The sequence below is a fragment of the Xiphophorus maculatus genome, chromosome 14, assembly GCF_002775205.1.
Source record: "Xiphophorus maculatus strain JP 163 A chromosome 14, X_maculatus-5.0-male, whole genome shotgun sequence".
Taxonomy (NCBI): Eukaryota; Metazoa; Chordata; class Actinopteri; order Cyprinodontiformes; family Poeciliidae; genus Xiphophorus; species Xiphophorus maculatus.
This window is the reverse complement of record NC_036456.1, coordinates 24,415,250-24,442,100: the sequence shown is the minus strand read 5'-3', so window position 1 is coordinate 24,442,100 and position 26,851 is coordinate 24,415,250. Positions and strand designations below refer to the sequence as shown.

The following is a 26,851-nucleotide window of genomic DNA, read 5'->3' as shown; positions in this document are numbered from 1 at the left end:
CTGAATGCAGTATCTGGTTTCTCTTACTTTAACCCGCCCAACTTGCACCTGGTTGGCATGTTAGCCTTTTGATTCCCTCCCAGCGAGGCGGTGCTTCACAAAGCAAACTGTTTGTCAAACTGTTGATCTGCCTCATGGCTGTTTTAGAAGATATGGTGACTGAGGTTTAGACAGTACTAGCCAGCTCATGCAGCTTGTTTTTACTAGATGGCTGTCCTAAAAGTACATATCTTTAAAATATGAATAAATACGTACAATTCCATAATTATTCGATCCAACGGTTTATAAGTTTTGTAATAATGCAATTCAGGTATTTTACATTTTCTGGACTAAAAGAGGATTTCAGTTCAACACCTGTGGTTTCTTAATGTAAGTGTTTCTGCTACTGGACAAGAAACAGGGTTAAAAGAGGATTTAGAAAGCAAAATACAAAGATGACAGTTGTTTTTACCGAGAGCAAGGCTGTGACTAGTTATCAGGACAGAACGAAACCTGTAAAACTATTGGGCATCTGCTCCAATAATTTATTAGCCTTTAGGAAATATTTTTGGACACAGCCATCCGCAGGAGCAAGATGAAGCAAGAACATCACAACATCGGATGTATTTTTTCATCCCTATATCCGTGATTTAAAACTATTTTTAATTTTGTGTCATCTTAAAGATGGAAAGAGTCAATTATTTTTTCACCCATGGAAAAGTGTAATGTGTTTATTATGAGTAGGATTAACCACGCTGAAGGAAAACGAAGAAAAAGGATAAATAAATATTCATTGATACAGAACCGAATCAGCAAATATGAACTTATGAAACTATTGAAACCTTCAAGAATTTTATGTTGTGTAAGATATTTAAGAAACTAATAATGAATCTGCGCTCATGAATTTCTTTATTTGGTCATTATCTCTAAAATACGTTTACCTTTTGTTTTGTTGAACACCAGACATCTCATCTCTTTTCCACAGTTTTTTTCCACTTAGTTCCACTACTGCTGTGGATTTTATAGTCAATGTTTAAAGCCAACAGAGTCTGAAGCGATGGAGGAAATTTACGTCAATATGGAACCTGTTGGAAAAACTGCATCTAATCACACAGGTAAGAACAAAGTTACAGAGAAATTTAGCATGTATTGAATTCAATTTTGCTAAGGTTGAGGTTTTTGTTAAGGTTGGAGCAGCTCCAGAGAGGCTCTGCCTCCGTGCGGCTGTCTGTTTGGGAATCCTGAATGTCTTACTTTTGGCTGAACTCATCGCCCTCAGTGTACACAGTGAGTCTTGTTCTAGTCATCTTAAAGATGTAAAAAGAGTAAATTTTATGTTTCTGTTATATAAAAAATGTCATTGTTCCCCTTCTAAAATCAAACTGATCAAATAGCAAGGGTTTAAAAAGAATAAAGCTTAGTGACGCAAAAGTTTTGCAGAGAGGTGAAACATTACACTAAGTTACATGAGTTTGATTCATTTTCAGCAATGGTTGCATTTGTAGCCATTTAGGTTAGCGTGTCTTTAATATCTTCTCTTTTTCAAACTATTTACCCAACGATTTATTGTTCAGTGTTACCTCAGTTTAAATTCTACAGGCATAACCAAAATCATGAAACTATTTTGTAAGTCTTAAGTGAAAATTCGGTGTTGCCACTTCTTTTTGCAAACATGGTTGTTAATTTTATTTTATTTTTTCAGCTCATGACATGACAGCAGATTTTTCTGACATCAGCAACATTCTGACCGAGCAGAACAGCAGCAGCAAGTTTCCCTCCATGATCGCTAACGTCACTGAAACGACTCCACGAGCTGAAGACACTTTAAGGTTGGTCAAAACTTTAAAAATATTTGGATCTCGTTAAAAATTGAATTCTACTCTGAATTCTAGAGTATAACTAATAACTTTCCTTTTTGGTCTAAATGAATATAATGTAAATGAACAACTTTTATTTTAATGTATTAAGCGCTCTATCATTTGCGTGTGCTGAAAAACAACAATGTAAAACAAACTAAACTTTGACTTTTTTTCTCCTTAAAGGGAAATTGTGTCCTACAGAACGAACAAACATCAATTGTTCCTGTTCATCCAGGGGCTGCGGAACAAGAGAAGAGCAGATCCACTAGTGATGGATGATTAGGATCAGTGTTCACTGTGATATTATTCACCAACAATAATGTAGCTTACGGTGTTACATAAAACCCTAAAGATAAAATGTACACTCCCAACTGTTGTGACCTGCATCTAATAACACAACAATTTTACCGGTTGTACTCTGTGTTTTTCTTTCTTGTTAAAATTCTGACGTGATAAACAAACGTTAGAGGATGGTTTTGTGCGGAGGATCGGTTTAGCATGATGCGCTCTGAATGTGTCTTAATGTGACTTTTGCTACGAGACTTTATGGAGTTCCAGTTGTGTCCGGTAATAGAGGATTAAATTCTATCTTGGTAGAATTATATTTCTACATTTCCAATTATTTACTATCATTTGTAATAAAGTGATGCCAACACCACGGATTCAACAGTGAGGAGTTTGTTCAAGTCATCTTAAAGATGGAAAGAGTCAATGTTGTGCTGATTCTGAGTAACTGAATGATTAACTGAATGACTTTTTATTCATTTCAGAGTTCAATCAGCGAGGTTATTCATTATGTGGTGCTCCTAGTCTAAGAAAGAAAGAAACAAGAAAGAAAGCAGCAAATGTACATGTTGGTTCCACCAGCTTCCCCCTGAAAATATGGATAAATTCAGTCATTGTAGGGTTAAAGTAATTTGAAGAGGGAGAAGCGTATAAACAAGTCAAGTCAATGACGAGTCAATGACTTGATGCATTCTGCATTTTTAACTCGGTTAACTTAACTTTTTGTTTTTTTTACTGACTTTAATACATTTAAATTGCTACGTTGTTTGATAAGTAGAATGGAAATGACTTTTTTGTAAATGGTCTTGTAAATTAGCGTTTTATAAATCAACTGAATTGAATTAAGAAATTTGACCTTCGGATTGGACTGAAGAGAAATGATGAGCAATGTTTTATGGGTTTGGGTTTAATAAAGCAAAGATTGGTATTTTTAATTTTTAATTTTTTTTGTAACATCAAAAGTAAAAGTAAAACTGCTGGTGTGATTTGAGCTGTGGGCAGAGTCACGTGTTTAACTCCTCCCACGCCGCCGGAGTGAAGCTCCGCTTCCAGTAACAGAGGGTTGAGGAATCAAATCAAAGTTTGTTGGCAGCTTTCACGACTGACATCATTCAGCTCCACCGCTTCCGCTCGCATTGCTTTGCTTTGCTTGGCTTTGCTTTCCTCCTCCTACTGCAACTCATTCCTCAGAGTCTAACGGAGCAGGAATTGACACTCCCTGATTCAGGACGAGTCCGGCTTTATGCTCTGCAACAGGGAGACAGTAATGAATGTAAAGAATGTCCGGCATTAGGAGGGGTTCTTAAAATGAGTAGGAGTTTGATCCCTCGACCGCCTCTAAAAAGCATAACTGAAATTATTTGTCTGTCTGTTAGTTTAGATCTGGTCTGTAGCTTTAGAGATCAGCAGCAACGTTATGCAGAGACCTGGACACAAAAGTTGACAAAGCAACAAAATATGGAGGCTGATAAAGAAGAAAACTAACAGAGTAAGTTTATTCTATGTGGATCTGTTTGTCTATAATTTAGAGTTAGTTGGATAAAACCTTTTAGTTAAATACACGTTTCTTGTGAATAAGTGTAAAACACGACAGTTCAGTCCTGAAACCATGTTTTCCAGTTCATATATCTGTAATAATAACTTTTAATCTTCTGTAACTTGTTATTATTTCTTGCAGCTGAAAGTTTAGTGTCTCTGGTTTGACACTTTTGTCCAACATGTCTCAGGTTTCAAACTCAGACAGGATGTGTCTCCATCCTGTTCTCCACACCACGACATGTGGAAAATGTTCAGCAGGGAAAACTGCAGCCTGGAGAGGATTGTCTAAAAACCTCTCTCACATTTCGATGCGTTTCACAAGGATGAAGGAGTGAACTGATGCTGGATTCAGAGCAGACTCAGTTCACTCCTTCACACAGGATTCACCAGAGACAATCCTAGATACAAACATCTTACCTGAAGAGAAGAACTGGACCGTTGCTCAGTGGGTCAAAGTCCTGTTTTCAGATGAAAGTAAAGTTTGTATTTCATTCAGAAATGAAGGTTCCAGAGTTTGGAGGAAGAATGAAGAGAACCAGAAACCAAGTTGATTAAAGTCCAAAGTGAAACTGACTGGATAGAAATTAAAAGTCTTTTCAGAAACCTGATATCTCTGTTTAGGATATTTATGTTTTTATTGGTCTTATGCAGTTTTCTAATTGTCTGTAAATAATAATCATCAAAATTACAAGAAGGCTCAGAGAATATAATCTAAATATTTTATTTAGATATAAACAATCTAAATAAAATATTTCATAATAAAAGTTTCAGAAGGAGCAGAGAATAAAAACATGTTCTGTTGTCTGACGGCTGTATAGTTTTATTACCACAAGGTGGCAGTATTGATCTGTTTCTAAATAAAGTTAATTCTGTAGCAGGAATCCAGATGTTCCTTGTATTGTTAGTGATGATGTTCCTGATGTTCTGCTGCCTCTCCTCCTCTTCCTCTCTCAGGATGAAGATGATCTCCAGGATCCTGCTGCTCCTCATCCTCAGCTCATGTCTCTGTGGTCAGTCTCCATCTTGTCTTTGTGACAGAAAGCTCTCTAGATGGAGCTGAAAGACTCCCATGTTCCAGTTCTCAGTGTGTCTGCTCCTCTCTTTCCCTCTCTGTCTCCTCAGCAGCAACATTTGTAGTGAATGTGACACAGAGCAGCTATCAGGCAGAGGAGAACCACAGCATCACTCTGGAGTGGACCTTCACCACCAAGACTCAGGGAACCTGGAGGGAACTGTTCATCATCTGTGAATTTAGATCATCAGTAAAGTCAGGGGTAATATATGTTCATCAAGATGGTGATGAGATTCCAGATTCTCAGCATGAACAGTTTTCAGGACGAGTCCAGATTGACAAAGACGTCCTCAGAGAAGGACGAATCAGACTCCATGTGTCCAGACTGAGGACTGAAGACTCTGGTCTGTATCTGTGTGACGTGACAACTGAAGATGGATTCAACTCTGGAAGATGTCGACTCAACGTTACTGGTGAGTTCATGGTGCGACATACAAACATTTAAAGGGGCGGTATTATGTAAAATCAACTTTTTTGAGCTTAACATCATGTTATAATGTTATACTCTGATCAAAAACATACCTGGAGTGTTGTTTTGATTCTTTCATGCATGACTGAGAAATCATTTAATCTCTATGGCATCCATACAGCTGTTGAAAATGCCTGGGTGGACCTAGCCCCGCCTTTGAGGCACAGCTCCTCCTCAGAGCTGCAGCTTCCAAACTGAGCAGCCCACTCAGCTCCTTCAGAGGCAGCAATTAGCAAACATCTGGTGGAACATCAGCTGATCTCATTATAGGAGCTACTACTCAGTGCAACACTGGTAAAAATAGTTAAAGTTTAATAGAGGAGTGCTATTCTGATGACTTCCTGAAGGTGGAGTTTCAGGAAGAGGAGGAATTTTTAAAGAGACAGAGGCCTAATTTCAAGGTGCTTCATTACAAAGTCAAATTTCTTTTAAGGCATATTTGATATATTTATAGATTTTTATGACAACTGAAGATAACATGGGAGGAGAGGGGCAAGCGGGGGGGGGTGGGGGGGTTGTTAGATATGTTGGTATGTAAGCTAAAGCCTAGTTCCTATGGCACAATTTTACATTTTTTACTCTGGTTTCCCTAACTGGGAGCGAAAAGGCAACCTGCTGAATGTTGAATGTGACAGGTAGCCAATCAGAAAGCGCCGTGACGTAAGGAGGAGAATCCCAAACAGCTGACATGGCGCAACCGGATAACGGAGATGATATGTGGAAACTATCATGTGCTTAATAAACATGGATGTTTATTCAATTAAAAATGTTAACTATGAAAAAACATAGTTATTTTAAATCATAGAGCAGCAAATAGAGCTGCTGCTCCCGCCATCTTTTATCAAACGCCTTTTCATTTTGTTTCGTTTTTTATCTCTTAAAATGAGCCACAAACTATCACTGCTGCTTCTACATCGTCATCCATGTTTGATTATTCTAAATTCATGTGTGGTATGTTGGGGGTTTTACTGGATTTTCTTCTGGAACCGGTTAGTGTGGTGTGTTGCTCCTGCCGTGTGGCTGGACACACGAACCGACCGAACCTGTTGGACTTTTATCGGCTCTGTGGTCACAGAGGTTTGGAAAATTGGCCAACAATCCTAAAATCGTGCCGTGTGAACCAGACCTAAAGCTCTACTCCTCTCCTCGTCTCGGCCGCTGCCCTAACGGTTTCTGTCTCTGGTCGCTATGGTAACGTTTACGTATCCTTTCAAAATAAGATACAGATGTGCCACAAAAACAAACATTTTACTTTCGTGAAAATTTTAACTCACAATAACGACTAATAGGAGCCCTGAGCTCGTTTCTCTGCAGCCAGACGGTCCATCTGGGAGAGATGAGAGACAATAACACCGGAAGTGTTGCTGATGCTCAGGGTTCTTGGTCTCTAGTGGCGAAGCAGTTTGAAGCTTCATTGCCTCATTAACATCCGGTCACCAAATCATGCAGAGCTTGGACTGTGGGAATCACCTGCCGGGATAAATCCATCCTCCTGTCTCTTCTCTGGGCCTTTTCCCTTCATAAAGAAACTTTCCAAAGAATCTGATCTGTTTCTGACTCATTTTGCTGCTTGTGGCTCAACGTTGGCGCGCAAGACGCAACCGAGAGAATCCGGTTAAAGTATTTTCAAAATAAAAGATCCTCCAGACTCAAATAATACATAAAACGCAAATATTTATTTCTTGTGCGGCCCGGTACCAATTGGTCCACGGACCGGGGTTTGGGGATCACTGATGTAAAGGACTGGACTTTTGTCAGAAATATTCCTGTTATGTGAAAAGTTACTGAATGTAAATCCTGATGCTTCTGTTCTCATCATGAGGAAAATCAAACTGTCAGCAGGACAGAAAGTAGAAACTCAAGCAGAAACATTTTAACTCTACATGTCAGCCTTGTGTTTGAGTTCATTCATTATGATGATTAAAATATATTAAATCATAAAAGGATTAAACCAACAGAAAAGTTTGAATAATTGAATAAAATACATTCATCAACAAATAACAAGAATCCTTGTTAGATAATTTGAAGCAGATTATTTCTGATTCTAACAACAGTTCTTGTTTTAAGGTCCAGATCTGTTGTTCCAGTCCAGGTCAGAGTCCAGTGTCTCCCCTTGGTCTCTGCTGCTGCTGTGGAAGTGGACCGGTTCACTTTGACCTCTGACCTTTCTGCTCTGTTTTCTCTGTCCTGTAGTTCATAAAAACATCTCAGCTGTTCCTGGACAGAACGTCTCTCTGCCATGCCGACTCCCCAACAACAAACCTGCTGTGGTTGTGAAGTGGACCCGACCGGACCTGGAACCAGATTATGTCCTCCTGTTCAGAGATGAGCAGCCTGACCCAGAGAACCAGCATCCATCTTTTAGGAACCGGGTGGAGCTGCAGGACAGACGGATGAAGGACGGAGACGTGTCTTTGCTTCTGAGCAACGTGACGACCAGCGACTCGGGAAAATACGAGTGTCGAGTTTTCCAGAGAGAAGCAACTGGCAGGAAGAGACGCGCTTTGATCTCTGACCCCATCTGGATCGTCTTCCTGGATGTAGCGCCTCCTCCAGGTGAGTTTTCATAGTTTCTATATTCCAGTGAAAGAAGGAAGCTGCATAAAGTGTTTTAATGTTCAGATCAGTGAATCTTCTTAAAGGTGAAAATGTCTTTAGAGTCTCTGTGGGGGCTGTGGCTAATCTAAGGGGGAATATCCCTTTAAGGCCAGATGTGGTTCTGGTTCTGCAGTGAACCTGTCAGACCAGATGTTTTTCTAAAGCTGCTGCAGAAAGCAGCTGGTCTGAGAGCAGCAGATGAAGAGAAATGGATTCTGACCTTCAGCTCTGATTCTGTTTTACAGAAAACGAGGAGGAAAGAAAAGAAGATGGAAGCAGAAACAAACATGTTGGACTGATTGTTGTAGCATTTCTGATTATTGTAGCCGTTCTGATCGCTGCACTGATTATTGGTTGGTGTCTCTATTTAACAAAGCAGAAGATGAACAGATCACCGAACTCACAGTGAGTGTTAAGGACGGTTCTAGTTCAGAGATCCCAACCTTGATCCTCAGAGCTCAACAACCTCCATGACTTGAATGTGACTTTGCTCTAACAACTTGATTGCAATGATTGCATCAGCTCCTCTGCAGGCCATCAGGTTCTGCTGAGGAGTTTTAATCATTGAATCATTTATGTGGCTACAGGAAAATTGATTGTTATGTATGTTTATGCTTGTATATTGTTTCCTTTCTTTAGCCTTACTGTTTCACAAAGTCACTTCACAGGTTGAAGTTCACAAGCATTTCAATGTTCTTATTTTTATTCATATCTACCCTTAAATCACACCCTTCTCTCTCTGTTAATTATTCTTGAATATTTTTACATAGTAATTATGTGTGAATGTTATCTTTTGGGTTTATTTACAATGGAAATGTTAATGTACATAATTTTGTAAAAAGTGTATTTTGAATCTTACTGTCTTAATTATCCTTATTGCTTTTTTCTAAAGTGTGATTATCAGCTGCAGAGTATTTTTATAGCTTTTATTCCCAGAAATAAACACAGTAGAATGGATAGTAAAAACATAGAGGAATCACAATTATAAATGAAGTGTCATTTTAACACCTATAGAGTTGAATTTAACAGTTTCAGATAATTTTTGGTCCCACTCGAAAATAGTGTAAAATGTACTCTATAGCAAGTGTCAAATTTTCAGAGTTAATTTTATTCATTTCAGTGTCAAAATCAACAAGTCAGTGAGTCAAATTATTTAACACTATTGTTTGTTTACACTCTTCAGAGTAATATTGTTTTTTTACACTAAATTTACTTAAAAAGTACTTTATTGTGTTGTTTTTTTCCTTTCTCCAGTTTTTTTTTTACACATATACATTCATAAAAATCTACCAATCACAATAATCAAAGTTTTAAGTTCACAGTGACAACATTTATTCAACTTTATGATCCAGTGACATAATTACTGTAACAGTGTCAGTTTAACCATCTTCAAAACAATGTTCACCAAAGACAGCAATACGGGACAACAAAAAGAGCAGTGTCATTTGCTTCATATGACATTTGTATGTCAAAGGGCTTCAGATAACATAGATGGTTGACATCAAACACAACAAAACCTTGCAGCATTTTAGTAACTTCATAAGCATGAAAATGTTCATGAAATGTTACTGTACATAAAGGCAATGTAAGCAGCAACAATTTGTCTTTAACTATGAACACAGACTTGATCTGGCATTTCAGATTCAACTTTAGCACAAATAACCAGAAGAGGAGGGTAAATAAATTCACTGTGTTTTGCCCAGTTCACTTTCATAACTTGAACCGCAAGAGACACTTGCACTGCCTCAGAAATGTCAGAACCTCCTTTCACCATGTTTAAAGATACCATTTTCCCTGGTCCAATGTCCAATCGATTAAAAGTTGATGAAGCTTCCCAAACATGTGCCATATAATTTGGATGTTTTTTAGCGAGTGTTTTGGTAATGTTTTTAAATGACTTTAACTGTTTCTTAAAAAAATTGTGTTTACCTTCATAGCGCATGCACCAACTATGAAGTACAGGGCCAATTTTCCGAATGCACCTAGGATAATGGATGAGAAAATGGTGCTTTGGTAAAAGTTTTTTCTGTGGATACAACTTTTTAAACAGTTTGTGATGATCCACAATCAAATGTTTTAAATATACACACAGACATTGGAGAAAGAACAATATTTACAATTTGTAGTAGTAAAAGGAGGAGGCCCCAGTGTGGATTATCAGATGTTACCAGATCTCCAAACATGAGAGGAACATTCTTCAGCAAGCACCCTGATTGAACTGCATTTAGTCCCAGATCATTCGATTCTCCACATAAATTCACAGCCACTGGCCTGCTGTTCCTTTCCATGAATCCATAGTCAAAAGTTAATATTCTCAAATTCAGTTCCTCCAATGTAATGTGTTCTTTAAAAAACTTGTACTGGCCAAAACCTTCAAAAATGTCCTGCATCACATCAACTGAGAAGTTTTCAGTTGTGTGAAAAAACATAACACAACAACTGTTTGGAGAAAAGTGAAGAAGTTGGTCAAGGGAGCACTGTATGACGTACCAAACACATAATGGGCCTTGAAGAGCTCATCAAGAGCTCCAACTGAACATGTTGCCTTACATGGAATAGCACAGTTGTCAATCACAATTAAGAATGTGTGAATACTGCTTTGGATGGATCCCTGGGCAAGGAGGTAGGGCTGGGAATGTTGCATGATTTTGTCAAGATGCCTCTGTACACTGGTTCCAACCTACATTAAAAAAATAAATAAACACATGACAAAAGTATTTAGTGACAAATTTCTGAATGAAGATCAGACAGAATAAAATTTTGAATTGTAAAAATGAAGAGACTGAATTATGCTTTGTTTAATCTTTAAACAACTGTTTAGCAGTACCTTAAGAAATCTGATGAGGTGATCCACTGCTTGAGATGTAGACATCTTACCCGGCCTCTTCGTCCTTGTGCAGATGGTGGTAGCAGATGCAGCAGAAGCAAAATAGCAGACATGTCACTATCCCAACCTACAGACCAACAGCTACAGGTTACCATCATCCCACTAACATGTGAATTTGTCACAATTATCTAGAGGACCAACATACCATTCTCAGCCTCAGCAGCCAACTCGGCATTCCGCAATAAATCCAAGAGCTCAGTGGTAGGTACCAGGCCATGGCTTTCCTTTATAACCTTGGATTTGAGACTGGTGGGCCACTTCTCCAAAAATCTGTTGGCAGTGTCTTCGCCAAACAGGAATCTTAAATCTTGTTCTATCTGAAATTCATAAATAAAAGCATTTCACACAGCGATAAGACAGTAAATGGCCTGTACTTGTACAGTGCTTTATGATGTCCAGAGGACCCCAAAGTGATTTACACCACATTTAGTCATTGTTATGGTCTGGCTCTGGTACCATAACAAATGAAAGGGAAGCAACGCGTGGGATAACTTAAAATAGGATTTATTTAACAAAAGTCATAACTGGTTGGAGAGGAAAGGGGAAAAAAGAGGAGAGGTTGACAGACAAAAAGAAAAGGGCTGTCCTGGTGAGAAAAAGGTGGTGCATTTTAAGCTGATCTGATGTCATTCATGGAGACACTGGCCAGCTGCCTCCACTTCCAATCAGCACCAATCACAAGATCTGGAGCAGGGATGCTAAACCCCAAAGGAATAGCCTTGGGCCGTAACACCCCCCCCTCTTCAAAACAGGGTCCCCACCGGAAGCCTGGGCAACCTATGTATCAACATCTGAAAAAAAAAATAAAAATAGAAAAACTAGTGTTAAATACACTCAATATCTCAGACAAGCTGAGACGGAACAGAAAACAAAACTTAGATCCTTTTAAACAAATCAACTTGATTGATTGAAACGGTATTGATTCAGATAAACAAAATTCATAAACTGCATTAAGGCATTAAACAGTGGTTCAATAGTGAGGAGAATTGTTAGACATATTAGACAATGGCTACAAAACCTGAATAAAAATAAAATCAGAGCTCTGCTGGATTCTCTTCAGCTTCTCTGATGTCTCTGACAGAGATCTGTCACCTGTTAAAATTGTTTTTGTTCTTAAACTTTCAAACAAGTCAGAATAATTCAGAAGAAATGAAGTATCTGTTTTTCAAAATTCACAAATTTAATATTTACATAATTGAATTTATATATTTTAAAATTAAATATTAAAACCCAGCATCAAAATGGGTGCAAACACACAAAAATCCAGATTTTCCTGTTTTTGTATTAAAAATTAATTTTTTCTTTTTCCACCAAAACAAATATTTTCTAATCTGTCTCTATTATTTAAAACAATGTATGATGCTGTTGTTGTGGTGACTTTTCACCAATAGAGGGCGTAGTGTCAAAACAAAACTTATATTTCATGTTGTCAGTATAAAACATGCTGACAACATTAAACTTGATGGAAGTTTTAATATGAACACAGGTGAACTTGAAACAATCTGACATTAATGTCTATAAGGTGAAAACCAGACGGAACCAAATGCAGGTAAAATGTGAATCCTTGTTTAAAGTGGAAACCAGGAAACAGTGAGAGATTCTGACAAGTTGAAGCAAGATGGAAGAAAAATAAATGTTTTATTAAGAGCTTCAGATTCTGAACTTCACAATATTTTATTTATTCCAAAAGACAAATTCAGTTTAGCAGCTTATTGTAACACATTCACACACATTATGTGGTGTGAAACCACAACCATTCACAGCTACACACCAGAAACGCAGCTTATCAAAAATATAAACTCATCAGAAGATTTGAGTTGAAACATTAAGTTTAAAGAGAAAACTTTGAAAGTAATAACAATTCTATAATGAAACATTTACGTTTATAACTTTTCAACAAAGAAACAACAAACTAGCAGTGAAGGTAAAATGTATGTTAAAGAAAAGCAAAAGAATTTTATGTCATAATGTTTTATGTTCATCTCTGAAATTGATGAAATGTATAGAAATTGTCACTTTAAAATTAATTATTTGATTTCACCTGAAATTAGGGAAATATTGATTTTTATAAAACCTCTTAAAACGTCTTAATGTGTTCTGTTTCACGACATATTAATAAAAATATTTGTTTAAATATACCTGTGAAAATAATAAATTGGACATTTTTATATCTACATAATTCAACAAAAGAGTATTTAAAGATATGACTGTAAACATAAGTTGTGCATCAGATAAATATCTTTGGTTTCAGTAACAATCAGCTGATTCGGCATTTTGACACAATAACTGATCAATGGTTCTGGTTTAAATAATTTTATAAATTATTTAAAACAGGAACTGAAACAATATAATAAATGACTCAATGTCATCATTATTGCAATATGGAGAATATACATTATCATATATTCTCCAGGCACATAGTGACATTTTATAGCACAATCAAGTAACTATGTTGTCTTCAGTTATAAAAACGCTGACATGACGTAAAATAAATTTGACTTTGCATTTTAAAACCTTGAAATTGGGCCTCTGTCTCTTTAAAAGTCCCTACTCCTTCTGACACTCTGCCTTCAGCATGTCATCACAACAATGCGCCTTCATTATGCCATTTAAAGCAGGTCTTAGGAGTGTTGCACTGAAAAGTAGCTCATATAATGAGTTCAACAGATGTGCAGTTCCAACAGGTGTTTGCTAATTGCTGCTGGCTAGTCTGAAGGAGCTGAGATGGGGAGTGGAGGGATGCTCTGTGTGCTGGAAGCTTGAAAACTGCAGCTCTGAGGAGAATCTTTGGAAAAATAGGAGGCACTTAGTGTGAGTAAGCATTTTTCACAGCTCAATGGTTGCCATGGAGATAAAAATATTTCTCCACTATTAATTAAGCGAATAAATTAAGTCATGATAATCTAACATGTTAAGCATTAGAATAGATTGAAACAAATCTGATATTTTTGTGAGGGCAAAATTAATTTTAAACAATTGTAAAGTGAACAACATTGTTATCTATTTGTTGTTGTTTTTTTAAATCTACTCTTGTCAAGTGATTAGTTTTCATTGTCTTTCTCCTCTTCCTAAAACAAATAATCAATATTAATAGAGCCATCAGAGCTATTGATCCTAGACTGATGAAGACGATGTTCCTTCCTCGTCTCTCCAGTTCTGGAGTCAAAGTTGGTCTCTGAGTTTGGATCTGATCAGCAGCTGCTGGGAGAGAAATCAGAAATATTTATTAATATTTGATGAAAACTGAGATCCAGGAGGATTCATGCAGAAGATGAAGATGTTGGTTCATCAAGACAGGATTAGAATTTGAACTGAGTGGAAAAAAATTATTTACATGATTTCTTCTCACCAGTAACGTTGAGTCGACATCTTCCAGAGTTGAATCCATCTTCAGTTTTCACTTCACACAGATACAGACCAGAGTCTTCAGTCCTCAGTCTGGACACATGGAGTCTGATTCGTCCTTCTCTGAGGACGTCTTTGTCACTCTGGACTCGTCCTGAAAACTGTTCATCCTGAGAATCTGGAAACTCAACACCTTCATGGACCTGATAGAGAACCAGTTCTTTATGAGGAGCCACTAGGCTGCAGAGGACAAAGAGTCGTCTCCAGGTTCCCTGAGTCTTGGTGGTGAAGGTCCACTCCAGAGTGATGCTGTGGTTCTCCTCTGCCTGATAGCTGCTCTGTGTCACATTCACTACAAATGTTGCTGCTGAGGAGACAGAGAGGGAAAGAGAGGAGCAGACACACTGAGAACTGGAACATGGGAGTCTTTCAGCTCCATCTAGAGAGCTTTCTGTCACAAAGACAAGATGGAGACTGACCACAGAGACATGAGCTGAGGATGAGGAGCAGCAGGATCCTGGAGATCATCTTCATCCTGAGAGAGGAAGAGGAGGAGAGGCAGCAGAACATCAGGAACATCATCACTAACAATACAAGGAACATCTGGACTCATAACAGTGAATTATGGATTTCCTTCTTCCAATCTAAAATAATCCCACATGTTAAATCAATAAACTTTCACTGAGTTTCACATGATAAATAATCTGCATCAAACTGTTCTGGTATCTCGTCTGTTTAATCTCTAATTTACTGAATTAGTTCAGTCAGGATATCAGATGTTTGTCACCATCATTTCCTGCTGATGGGAAAAAGAAAAACAAAGTGAAGCAGAGAAATAGCTCCACCTGCTGGAGAACTAGAAGAACTACAGCTCCTCACCAGTATTTACATTTAACCTGCATTTCTGACCATTTATGACGAGCAGCTTAAATTCATTATTCAAACTTTACTGAGATAAAGTGTTGATCATATTTGTGTGGACTCTTAGTGTTTATACTTTTAAAACTAAAGGAGACAGAAAATCAGCTGATTTACCTTTAAGTTGTGACTGAAATTTGAATCCTGTGGAGGAAAAACAGGTTTAAGGCTTTTATTCTGACAGAATGACACGACTTTCACATTAAACGGTTGAAGGACTAAGATTAGTTTTTTTATCTAACACAACAATAGAATAATCACCTGGATTAAGAAAGAAAATGAATTTAATCTAAATAAAGACAAACACCAAGTTTACCAAGTTTGACTTTAGTTTAATTTAGAAAGAAAAGTTGTTTAGATCTTTAGTTTTCAACAACCAGACATAGATTTGTTTTTCTGAAACTTTCTTTAAACAGAAGAACCTCAAACAGATTAAAAACTCACATTTGATCAAATAAAACATATTTATCTGATCTGTTGATATTTTAAGTCCAAACATCTTCAAAATTCAGAGATCTCTGGATTAAATCAATGAGATTAGACTAAATATTAATTTATTTTTTATTAATTGGTCCAGCACTTGAATATTTTACAATTCAAGAATGAAACAGGAATGAAAATAATTTGTTGTAGATTAAAATCACTTTGATTCCACTGATTTATTGATCTGTTCTCAGATACATTAACATTTATTACTTATGTTATTGTCTTAGTTAACAGGCCAATTTACAAAAATATCAATATAACTATTGATAACTAGTAACTAGTGACTGAACTGAAGTCTAAACAAATGTAAACCAAACTAATATATACTTACTTATCTGGTTGGATTGTTTTCATTGTTTCTCAGAGTTTGTAGAGCCGTTTTGTTATAGTATGATCCATGTTGCAATGTGAAGGAAAGATCCTAAACACGCTGCTGCTCTACAGTTTCAGTTCCTAAATGTTTTTGCTCTCAGATTCATGAATAACCAACTTGTGACATAAACTCACCACCAGCTTGTTCTTCTTTCCAAACATGTTTGTTTAACATTTTAAGGTTAAACCTGAGTTTTATCTAATTTTTAGAAATTCTCTGATCATTGAAAACTGAATCTGGATTCTGATTAGAATCAGTTTGATTCATTTCAGTTCAATAAAATCTATTCCAGAGGTTTATAGATCTAGAATCAGTAGATCAGCTGCTATAAACCAGATGTTTGCTCTAGTTGTTGTTTCATTTAACAGATTTCTTTCTCACAGAGATCAGTTGATCTGTTGATTCTCAGAGGAATCAGTTTTTCTGATTCATTGAACTGAATGAGTTCATTCAGATCCTCCATGTTTTCATGTTTGCTGAGCAAATATATTTATTGCATCTGTTTGTAGCAGAAAAATACAGTTTTCTCTCATTTCTCCAATTAAAATAAATAATTCACTTTTATGTTGATTAACATAAAAAATAGATTGTTCACACAGTTAGTGAATCTATAGATCTATAGATCTATTATCAGTGACAACCAGAGTTAAATTATCCATATATGTGACGAAATTCTCTCTCTGACTTTATAACCAGGAAAAGTTAATACTTTGGTATTTCTATTTTATGCTGAAAGTAATACGACCAAAAAAATAAATAAGAAACAATATTATCTAACTTTTGGTTTTACGTTAAAAGCTTGTGAATCTCCAAGATGAAACATTTATCATGAGGTTTGGGAGACGATACACTTCACCTGATGTTTTCACCACAGGTAGTTTTGTTCCCAGTGTCATCAAGTGACATAAACAAAGTTTATGTAGCATAAAGAAAACTCAGCTCTGACTCGGCTGAGTCAGAAACCTCAACAAAGGAGAAGTGAAAATGTCTATTTTTAACATTTCTCTTTTACAGTTTATGCGGCTGAAGAACCTTAATTCTACACAAAAGCAGAATCTTAATATGATGATCTCATTTCCTTCATCACTGCAGACCAAGTTCAGTTCAGTTCAGTTCAGTTCAGTTCAGTTCAGTTCAGTTTTGTCACTAAATTTCCCAGCATGCCTCTGGTTCATTTTCTACACTTTAACAATGAAAAACTGAGATCTGGAGAGTTTCTCTGAATATATTCAGTGCAGAGCTCAGAAAATACATTCAGTTGATAGAAAATCATAAAATAATCATCATCTTCACATCATTTATTATAAACAGTCTGAATTCACAACAACATCAAGGCTTTTATTTAGATCCTAAAACTTAGAAACTGTAGTTCTGTCTGCAGTATTTCTAGGATGAAAACTGTCCAGATCCTTTCAGAAAGTGAAACATTTATTTTCTTCACATTCAGGACGTCCCAGTTTCAGACAGAGAGACTGAACTGGTGGAACTGGGAGGATTTATTTAAACTGAAATGAACCATCAGAGTTTAAATATCAAAATGAATCCATCCAGATTCTGGGACAAAGAGACTCTGAGGTCCAGATGTTCTAGAAATGTTACTGAAACTCTTTTCCTGTCAGACTGACTCTGGTTCTGAATATGGTTCTGGTAGAGATCAGAGTCTCTGGGTCGTCAGGAGGAAGCAGAACAGAACCTGATTCTATCAGACTGTTGGACTTTAGATGACAGGAGAACAGATCCGTCCGTCTGTCTGTTCATCGTCTGTTTCTGTCGTTTCCTCCTTCAGTCTCTCCTCTGTCAGGATTTCAGTTTGGTTTCATGTTGTTGTTGATCTGCTGTCACTAAAACCAGCTGGTTTAAATATCAGAGGATTCAATCTTCACATCACAACTAATCAGAGAAAGTTTTCATTTCTTTGGAGGTTTTGGATGATAATATTCACCCAAACAGCAACTGGGACCTGATGGGACTTGTTGTCTTTTAATAATCAATAGGCAATAATAATATAATAATCAGGTTTTGCCTGATTGGAGGAAATCAGGCAAAATGACAGTTTCTGAGTTTTAGGATTCAAAATGTTTTGTAGAGACAAAGAGAAGAGAAAAGCTGAGGAAAAGATCCTTGATGATGTTGTGAATTCAGACTGTTAAGGAGGAAGGAGTTTCATTCCAGACCTTCTGATTCTCTCAACCTGACCAGAGAGAAACTTCTGGACCAGCAGCTGCAGCAGCAGCAGCAGCAGCAGCAGCAGCAGCAGCAGCAGCAGCAGCAGCAGCAGCTGCAGCTGCAGCAGCAGCAGCAGCAGCAGGTTGCCAGTGATTTCTATTGTACCAACACATCAGGGTTTCTGTACTATTGAACTATTTAGATAGAGTAAACAATATATTCCCCTTCTATATTGCTATTATCTACTGTGGAGGTGAAATTTATACCACAACCCAGAACAAGCAGGAAACTCCATAAAGTTTCTAAATTCACAAATGAGCTGAAATAAACAAGCATCCATCTCAGATCTTATGCAGGAGAAACAAAACTGATCTTAGTTAACCGGTGCATCGCTTTTAAATTGTTTTGTATTTGTTCTAATCTTCATTAAATTATGTATTAATTAGTTTTACTTTTGTGTCACCAGGTTGTTGTGTTGCAGATTTCTGCCCAGGTCCCTCTTGAAAATCAGATCTAGATCTCAACGGGGTTTACCTGGTTAAATAAAAATATATAAAAATATATTGTTGACCAAACAACCAACACTCACACTGAAGTGTCACCATGTCAGAGCAGGAAGAGGAAGTGAAGGAGCCTCCTTTTATCCTCACAGCGCCCCTGCTGGCTGGTAATGGAAGCACAGGTGATCTCTAAAAACTCAAAGAACAGTTTTTAGTTTTTGTAGGAACCATTTGTCCTTTCTTGTTTTTATCGCCACCAGGGGGCGTATTTCATTTTGAGTTCTGAGTGTCTGATGGGGGATGGGGTTATTTAAGGTCAACCATGATTCTGCTCAGGTGTTGTTAATGGGAAGAGGCAACAGTTTTCTGCTGTGTTTGGTTCAGATTAATGTCAAATTTATGTGTATCTAAATGGAAGCAGTAAAACAATGGACATTGTTCTGTTAATAAACAACTTTATTATAAGTCAAACTAAGTATCAACATGATAAATCTTAACTGAGGACACGTAAAACCAAAACCTTTCAGGAACAGAAACCAGTAGAATAAAAATAGGATTTTAGCCGCTACAGTTTTTATACTTTTAGATCAACATTATTAGATTATTTTTCCTTTGGTTTGTTGTTTTGTTGTATTTCCTTTCTAAATCAATAACAATAAATGACTCAATGTCATCATTATTACTATACATTCATTCATGATGATCTAACATGTAAATCAGAATAGATTGAAACAAATCTGATATTTTTCTGTGGAGGCAAAATTAGTTTTAAACTAAACTATAGCAAACAAACTTGTTATATTTGTTGGGTTTTTTCTCATCCACACTTGATTCAAAATGATTCTTTCTTTCCTTCCTAAACCAAATAATCAACATTATTATTAGAATCATTAGAGCTGCTGTAAGTCCCTGAGTGATGAAGAGGATGTTCCTTCCTCGTCTCTCTGGTTCTGGAGTCAAAGTTGGTCTCTGAGTTTGGATCTGATCAGCAGCTGCTGGGAGAGAAATCAGAAATATTTATTAATATTTGATGAAAACTGAGATCCAGGAGGATTCATGTAGAAGATGAAGAAATTCAACAACTCAGGTCTCAGGATTTTATCTGAGTAAAATATTTCTTCTCACCAGTAACGTTGAGTCGACATCTTCCAGAGTTGAATCCATCTTCAGTTTTCACGTCACACAGATACAGACCAGAGTCTTCAGTCCTCAGTCTGGACACATGGAGTCTGATTCGTCCTTCTCTGAGGACGTCTTTGTCACTCTGGACTCGTCCTGAAAACTGTTCATGCTGAGATTCTGGAATCTCAACACCTTCATGGACCTGATACAGAACCAATCTTCTAGGGGGAGCTAGAAGTTCACAGAGGATAAACATGGAGGACAGAGAGGAGTCGGGTCTGGTGATGAAGGTCCACTCCAGAGTGATGCTGTGGTTCTCCTCTGCCTGATAGCTGCTCTGTGTCACATTCACTACAAATGTTGCTGCTGAGGAGACAGAGAGGGAAAGAGAGGAGCAGACACACTGAGAACTGGAACATGGGAGTCTTTCAGCTCCATCTAGAGAGCTTTCTGTCACAAAGACAAGATGGAGACTGACCACAGAGACATGAGCTGAGGATGAGGAGCAGCAGGATCCTGGAGATCATCTTCATCTGGAGAGAGGAAGAGGAGGAGAGGCAGCAGAACATCAGGAACATCATCACTAACAATACAAGGAACAACTGGATTCATAACAACTCAGCCTGACTTCATTCAGAAAAAAAAATCTCAGGATCTTCAATTAGAGACTCAGAAAAATAAAACAAATTTTCTGCTTTCTAGTTTTAGAGACTTTAAGAGATTTTATCAATAACAGTAAATAGTAAATAAACATCTTTTTGTCCACTGCATGTTCATAGTACCACAGAGTACTATTGTAGATCAATAAAAATAAACATATAGAAATAGAGGAATACATTGCTACTATAAAACTCAGAAACATCTTGATTAACTTCACATATTTACTACAAACAAACATAAACATTTTATGACATAAATTAGTTGCTTTTGTTCCTTAACCTGCAATGACTTTAATATTCTGTCAAATTACACAAAGTATTAAAGTCAAAAAATAAAAACTAGAAACAAATATGATAAACTTACTAATAAAATCCATCACAACATAAAATCCAACCGTGTTCCTGATCCAGATCTGCAGTTCACAAGAGTTCACACTGATCATGTCTCTAAGGTTTGTCTTTGCTTTTCATTATAAGTGTTGATGCAACAACAGGAAGTCAGCAAAGTGACTTTCTGTTAGCTTGTTTCTGTTGTTTCTTGTTTTGATCCAAGGTTATGCTGTTGGTAGATTTATTGTTATTTACTTTGACTAGACCCTCGTCCTTGTCAGTCAGCCTCCTGCTGGGATTAACAAGCTGCTGTGGTTGATCTGATTGTTTGGTGAAGGAGTGAAACAGTTTTCAAAACAAAATTAATGTTTAAACCAGAGAAGTTTCTCTCAGCAGCTCAGTAAAGCAGGAACAAACCCAGAACATTTGTTCTTATAGACTTGAATAAAAACTTTTAACTCTGAGTTGGAAGATGACAGTGAAATGTTGTTGTCAGATGTTTTTAATTCTTCACCTGCAGGTTTTTCAGGAACCATCAAACCTTTTGATTTCTGTTTGTCAGCCACAGCCAGGATCCAAGAGCTCGATAAAACGTGAACCAAAGCAGAAAAAGATGTGTGACTGACTGAAGCTGTTTCTCTGGATTCATCTCTCTCAGGAAATGACCTGAAATGACACCAGAACATTTCTGAACTTTAAACCTGATTCAGTTTAACTTTTGTTTTAAAAAATGCTTCAGTCAACATAAAAATGATCTTCTCTCAGAGACATTAAACTTAAAAAACTGAATGCCTGTGTAAACAAAGAACATTTTCGTAGAGCGCTTAAAGAAAAATAAAAGCTTATATTCTTTGTAAGATCAGCTTTTATTTACACATTTCCATCCTAATTTTATTTTTAAAACATACAGAAGTAATTTCAGTTTAGATGTAAAAACTTCTTTCAGTATTTGTGTCAAACAATTTTGTTTGTTAAAAATTCAATTCATAAAAATATAAAAAGAAGCATCTGAAAATAACCAGGTTTGTTTTCTACTAAACAGAAATAGCAGCAACTTTATTAACTTTAAATCTATTTTAAAGTAAAAAATAAAGTGATATTGAATCAGTCACTGCTTGTAAACAATAAGAGTGTATGACAATTTAAAATTAAAAATATAAAGACACAGACTGTAAAACTGATATATTAGTTTCAGATTCTTACTTTGTAGTGGAGTATTGAGCCGATTCTCCTCACTGTGATTATTAATATTTTCAGCAGGAGAGACGATCAGACAGTGACTGAGGCTTCGTTGTGAGTGAGGAAACTCCAGCAGATGAAGTTATTATCTGCAATGTTTTTGCTCTAATCTGAACACAAACATTGTTGCATCAGATTCACTCATGACTGGAAACAGGAAGGAGGTGTTTATTTTAGCAACATGAAGGTTTAACTTTCAGGTTACAAACTGGTTTTTCTGCTCAAGTTAAATTAAACAAAGACTTGAACCTTTCAACTAAAAATTATTAAAACATAAAATTAACATTTTTTAACACTTGATGTTTGTTTTAAACATGTAGCTCTAGTATAAATTACTGCATCAATGCATCGTGACATGGAGGAGATCAGCCTGTGTGGAATGGAAACACGTTACTATATGATGGATGCAAAACTCTGACCTTGTAATGACCTTTAGTTACTAACCTCCTCATGACAAAACAATCATAAATAAGATGTGGATTATAACCTATGAGAATAATATGACTGAATATGTGCTGCGGTGCTTTTGTCTTGGTTTTACATCAGTCTGCAGAAATACTGTAGAGGTTTATTACATCCTCTTTTCTTCACTTTTATGACATTCAGAATTTTCTCTAATTCTAAACTGTATTCAAATTACAGATCTGCTGCTGATTTTTTATTCTGTGATTTTTAACCAGTCACTGCAGCATCAGGTCTTTGCACATTTCACAGTTCTGTAGATTCTTATGATATTGTAAAGATAAAATAAAGCTGCTGTAAACATCCTCCTGTTATGCATAACCTGGACCTGAAGTCAGAAACAAACATTCTGTCAGAATGTTTGTGATAAAACAGAAAGAAACATTTTTTCTGCCTCTATTAGAGGATTTGTCCCTCATCACAGAGCTGCCTTGTTTTCTGAAAACAGAAAAGAGTTTGACACGGACTGACATGGTCAACCAGAACAGAGCTGAGCTGTTACCATTATATTCTTCACAGGTAGTTTGATTTTCTGTAAACTGAGTAACTCAAGGTAACAAGAAGTTTCTAAACAAACACCTGCAGAACAAAATGCTTCTACTAAAGTCAAACTGTTTAGTCTGAAGAGAGACTGAATTAAAGAATGATTTCCTTCTGTAACTAGAGAGAAACCACTGATGAGCTGTTTGACTTTGTCTCACCATGAATGAGGAAAATCTGATGAACATGAAAATATTTTTGGAGATGAGTTGTTCATAAAGACAGAACTGCAGATGTTACAGTTTCTTTGCATGTTATTATCTGTAATATTGAGACAATAATTATAGATGATGTTGTTTCAAGTCACTGAAACGACGACTCAGCTGCCATGATGTTCAGTTTCAGTTCAAAGCAGCAGAACAGATAAAAATGCTGAATTAACTTGAGACGATGAATGTTTCTAAATCAAAGAATCTCATCTTTAAATCTTTAAACTGAGTTTTCAACATGATGACGACCTGCTGGCTTGATACACAACTGGCTTCATAAAAATGAACAAAAACAAACAAATTATCATTTCTGGCTGTTAAAACAAACAAATATTCATTAGGATCCAATTTTGACCTGAATGGTTTCATTATTCTATATAATCTGTGTTAGTGGTTCAATCCAATGACTTTAATTCTCCAGATTCTCTCATTAAACTTTATTGATCACTGATGTGAGAGACAGTCTGAGCATCAAACCAGCAGCTTTGCTCTCATATTGAATGAAACATTTTCTCTTTCTGTAAATTTCTCTCATGTTTCAGTTCATATACTAGAAGAAAACTTTCAGGGTAAAAAAAGGACGTTTCCAAAGTCATCATTATATCCATTATTTCATTATATCCTGTCTAGGGTGACACCACCTCACACCTAGTGGAGACAGGCAGCAGCAGCCCTCAAAACCCCACTAGGGACCAGCATGTTCATATAAATACTAATTATTCATGCAGCCATAATATCTGCCATCTGATCAGCCTGATCACCTTAAACATTCACTCATTAATGCACTTTTTCTACAAAATGTCCACAGATGAACCAGACATTGTGTTTCTTCACTTCAAGCTGCTTCAGTCAGTTGGTTAAACCAACAGTTGGTTTAACAAGTTGGTTAAAATGATTATTTTCCTGCTGCTTGTTTCATCTTATTGTAAGTAAATCTGTTTACACAAAATAAATCAATAAAGTTGAGAAGACGAGGATGCAGAATAATAATATTCACCAAAATCAGTCAAATCTATAAAGATCCAACCAGGAAGTAAATGATGTTACCTCAGCAGAGATCAGCTGCAATGTGTGGTTTTGTCCACATGGTGGCGCTCTAAGCTCTGACTAAAAGCTGCTCAGCAGTGAAAGTTAGTATTTCTCCTCCTTTCTGTCTTTATTCAGTTCTGATGTGAAAACACAGATTTAGAAATGTTTCTTTAATGAAATGTGTTTATTTCTAACAGCTTTAAGACGTGATTATTGAATATTGATCTGATCAGTCGATCAGCAGCTTCATCCTGATGCTTCACTCTGTGATCTTCACTTCAGTTTACATGAAACAAAATCAGGAAACAACATGAAATAATTTAGTAACATTTGTTGATTTAATTTATTTTTATGCATTAATTGAAAACTTTCATCAGATTCTATGTTTCTACTTCCTGTTTATTTATTTAACTATAAAGATAAAAATTTAACTGAGAAAAGTTTGAAAAACACTGAAAACAAAGAAACAAGAAAAGTTGAATATTTTATTAGCTCAGTAACAAAATATCAACATACATAAATTAAATGATTGAAGTTTAAATGTTTTTGTGATCAGTAATTCAACAATCCAATTAGGACTGAAGACACAAACTAGACCTGAGTTTTAACAGAAATAATTTCTAAATATACCTGAATAAAACAAAGTTTATACTGTTTGGAAGGAATAATGTACAATTTAATGTAGAACTCATAATTAAATATAAACATTTTGAAAGAGTGAATGAAATAAAATCTGCTGGAAACCTCATATAAACTGTCAGATTAAATCTGATCATATTTACTGCAGTTCTTGGAAGAATAAATTTATATTTTAGATCTGAAATTCCTGCATATTCTATATTCCTCAATGTCTTTACTTTAACTATTCTACTTTGCATAGATCTGGGAATAAAAGATATAAAAATACTCTTCAGCTGATAATCACACTTTAGAAAAAAACAATAAGGATATTTAATACAGTAAGATTAAAAACACACTTTATACAAAATCATATACATTAAATTCCTGTCAGGTCTAAATACCTATTAGAGACAATTTAAACAAACACAGGAAAGACAAGAGAGTTAGATTCTTTTGTACTTGCGAGGAGAGCAGACAGAGATGTGCTTTCAGTTACAAATCTCTAAACGCTCTGAAACACATCTGTCCGCTCCTCTCTTTTTATTACTCTCAGAAACCCTCGTACATTGGGCGCTTGCAACTTCTCAAAGGGAGGGGCAAGAACAATTTATCACATAGTTGCAGCGCTAATGACTTTTACTATTTAGACACATGTTATCTACAATCTAAATCCTTCTTGCTCCAGTCGAGTACCAGACACGGCCGGCGTTGAGTAAAACAAGTTGTATATCACACAGGAGAGCAGAGTTTATTGCTGGGCAATAAACTCTGCTAGAAGAGTTGTCTCCGCTATCTCCCAGGCTTTGCTGATGGCATCTCAAGGAAGTCACAGGAAGGAATCAAAGTTATTTAACACACAGAAACATTACTTAAAATAGAAGAAAAAGAGAAAAAGCATATAATTAAACATTATCTAAATGTAACTACAAGGCTACATGATACAACGAATATTTGATCATTACTAAAAATACAATTTATCCAACAATTCCTATTGAAAATAAACCCAAAAGATAACATTCACACATAATTACTATGCAAAAATATTCAATAATAATTAGCAGAAAGAGAAGGAGGGCACAATGCAGATATGAATAAAAATAAGAATAATATTCTTATGTTGTTGTAAGGTTGTGTTGGTTGATGCGACTCTGCAATATTGCATGGACATCGGGGGCAGTTCCCCTGGACTGGCAGACCGGGGTGGTGGTCCCCCTGTTCAAAAAGGGGGACCGGAGGGTGTGCTCCAATTATAGAGGGGTCACACTCTTAAGCCTCCCTGGCAAGGTCTATTCAGGGGTCCTGGAGAGGAGGGTCCGTCGGATAGTCGAACCTCGGATCCAGGAAGAGCAGTGTGGTTTTCGTCCTGGTCGTGGAACACTGGACCAGCTCTACACCCTCGGCAGGGTCCTGGAGGGTGCATGGGAGTTCGCCCAACCAGTCTACATGTGTTTTGTGGACTTGGAGAAGGCGTTCGACCGTGTCCCTCGGGGAGCCCTGTGGGGGGTTCTCCGGGAGTATGGGGTACCGGTCCCTTTGATACGGGCTGTCAGGTCCCTGTATGACCGGTGTCAGAGTCTGGTCCGCATTGCCGGCAGTAAGTCGGGCTCATTTCCGGTGAGAGTTGGACTCCGCCAGGGCTGCCCTTTGTCACCGATTCTGTTCATTACTTTCATGGACAGAATTTCTAGGCGCAGCCAAGGTGTTGAGGGGATCCGATTTGGTGGCCTTAGGATCTCATCTCTGCTTTTTGCGGATGATGTGGTCCTACTGGCCTCATCAGATCGTGATCTGCAGCTCTCGCTGGAGCGGTTCGCAGCCGAGTGTGAAGCGGCCGGGATGGGGATCAGTGCCTCCAAATCCGAGGCCATGGTCTTGAGCCGGAAAAGGGTAGAGTGCCTTCTCCGGGTCGGGGGGGTGTCCTGCCCCAGGTGGAGGAGTTCAAGTATCTCGGGATCTTGTTCACGAATGAGGGAAGAAGGGAGCGGGAGATCGACAGGCGGATTGGCGCAGCGTCTGCTGTCAAGCGGGCGCTGTACCGGTCCGTCGTGGTGAAGAAAGAGCTGAGCCAAAAAGCGAAGCTCTCGATTTACCGGTCGATCTACGTTCCCACCCTCATCTATGGTCATGAGCTTTGGGTCATGACCGAAAGAACGAGATTGCGGGT

At 37.1% G+C, this 26,851-nt stretch overlaps 1 protein-coding gene and 1 long non-coding RNA gene across 6 annotated transcripts in view; one reads left to right on the top strand and one right to left on the bottom strand.

Annotated features, from left to right (window-relative positions):
* LOC111611189 overlaps positions 1 to 9,024 on the top strand; it is a 99,369-nt gene extending 90,345 nt beyond the window's left edge. For 2 of the 5 annotated variants that reach the window (XM_023347008.1, XM_023347006.1), the window contains exons 3-6: positions 4,617 to 4,672; positions 4,785 to 5,147; positions 7,397 to 7,759; positions 8,047 to 9,024. In XM_023347008.1, the coding sequence (XP_023202776.1) occupies positions 4,618 to 4,672; positions 4,785 to 5,147; positions 7,397 to 7,759; positions 8,047 to 8,210 (945 nt within the window). In that variant the 5' untranslated portion in view covers position 4,617 and the 3' untranslated portion in view covers positions 8,211 to 9,024. Of the gene's footprint in view, positions 1 to 3,292; positions 3,613 to 4,616; positions 4,673 to 4,784; positions 5,148 to 7,396; positions 7,760 to 8,046 lie in introns of those variants that run through there. The other 3 variants (XM_023347010.1, XM_023347009.1, XM_023347007.1) reach the window with 3 other exon arrangements.
* Positions 9,025 to 14,300: 5,276 nt separating this feature from the next.
* On the bottom strand, positions 14,301 to 15,849 carry LOC111611218. The gene is made up of 4 exons (XR_002753937.1): positions 15,769 to 15,849; positions 15,069 to 15,095; positions 14,513 to 14,568; positions 14,301 to 14,400 (listed from the first exon to the last, which is right to left on the bottom strand). It is a non-coding gene; the product is annotated as an uncharacterized LOC111611218 (long non-coding RNA).
* Positions 15,850 to 26,851: the final 11,002 nt, after the last annotated feature.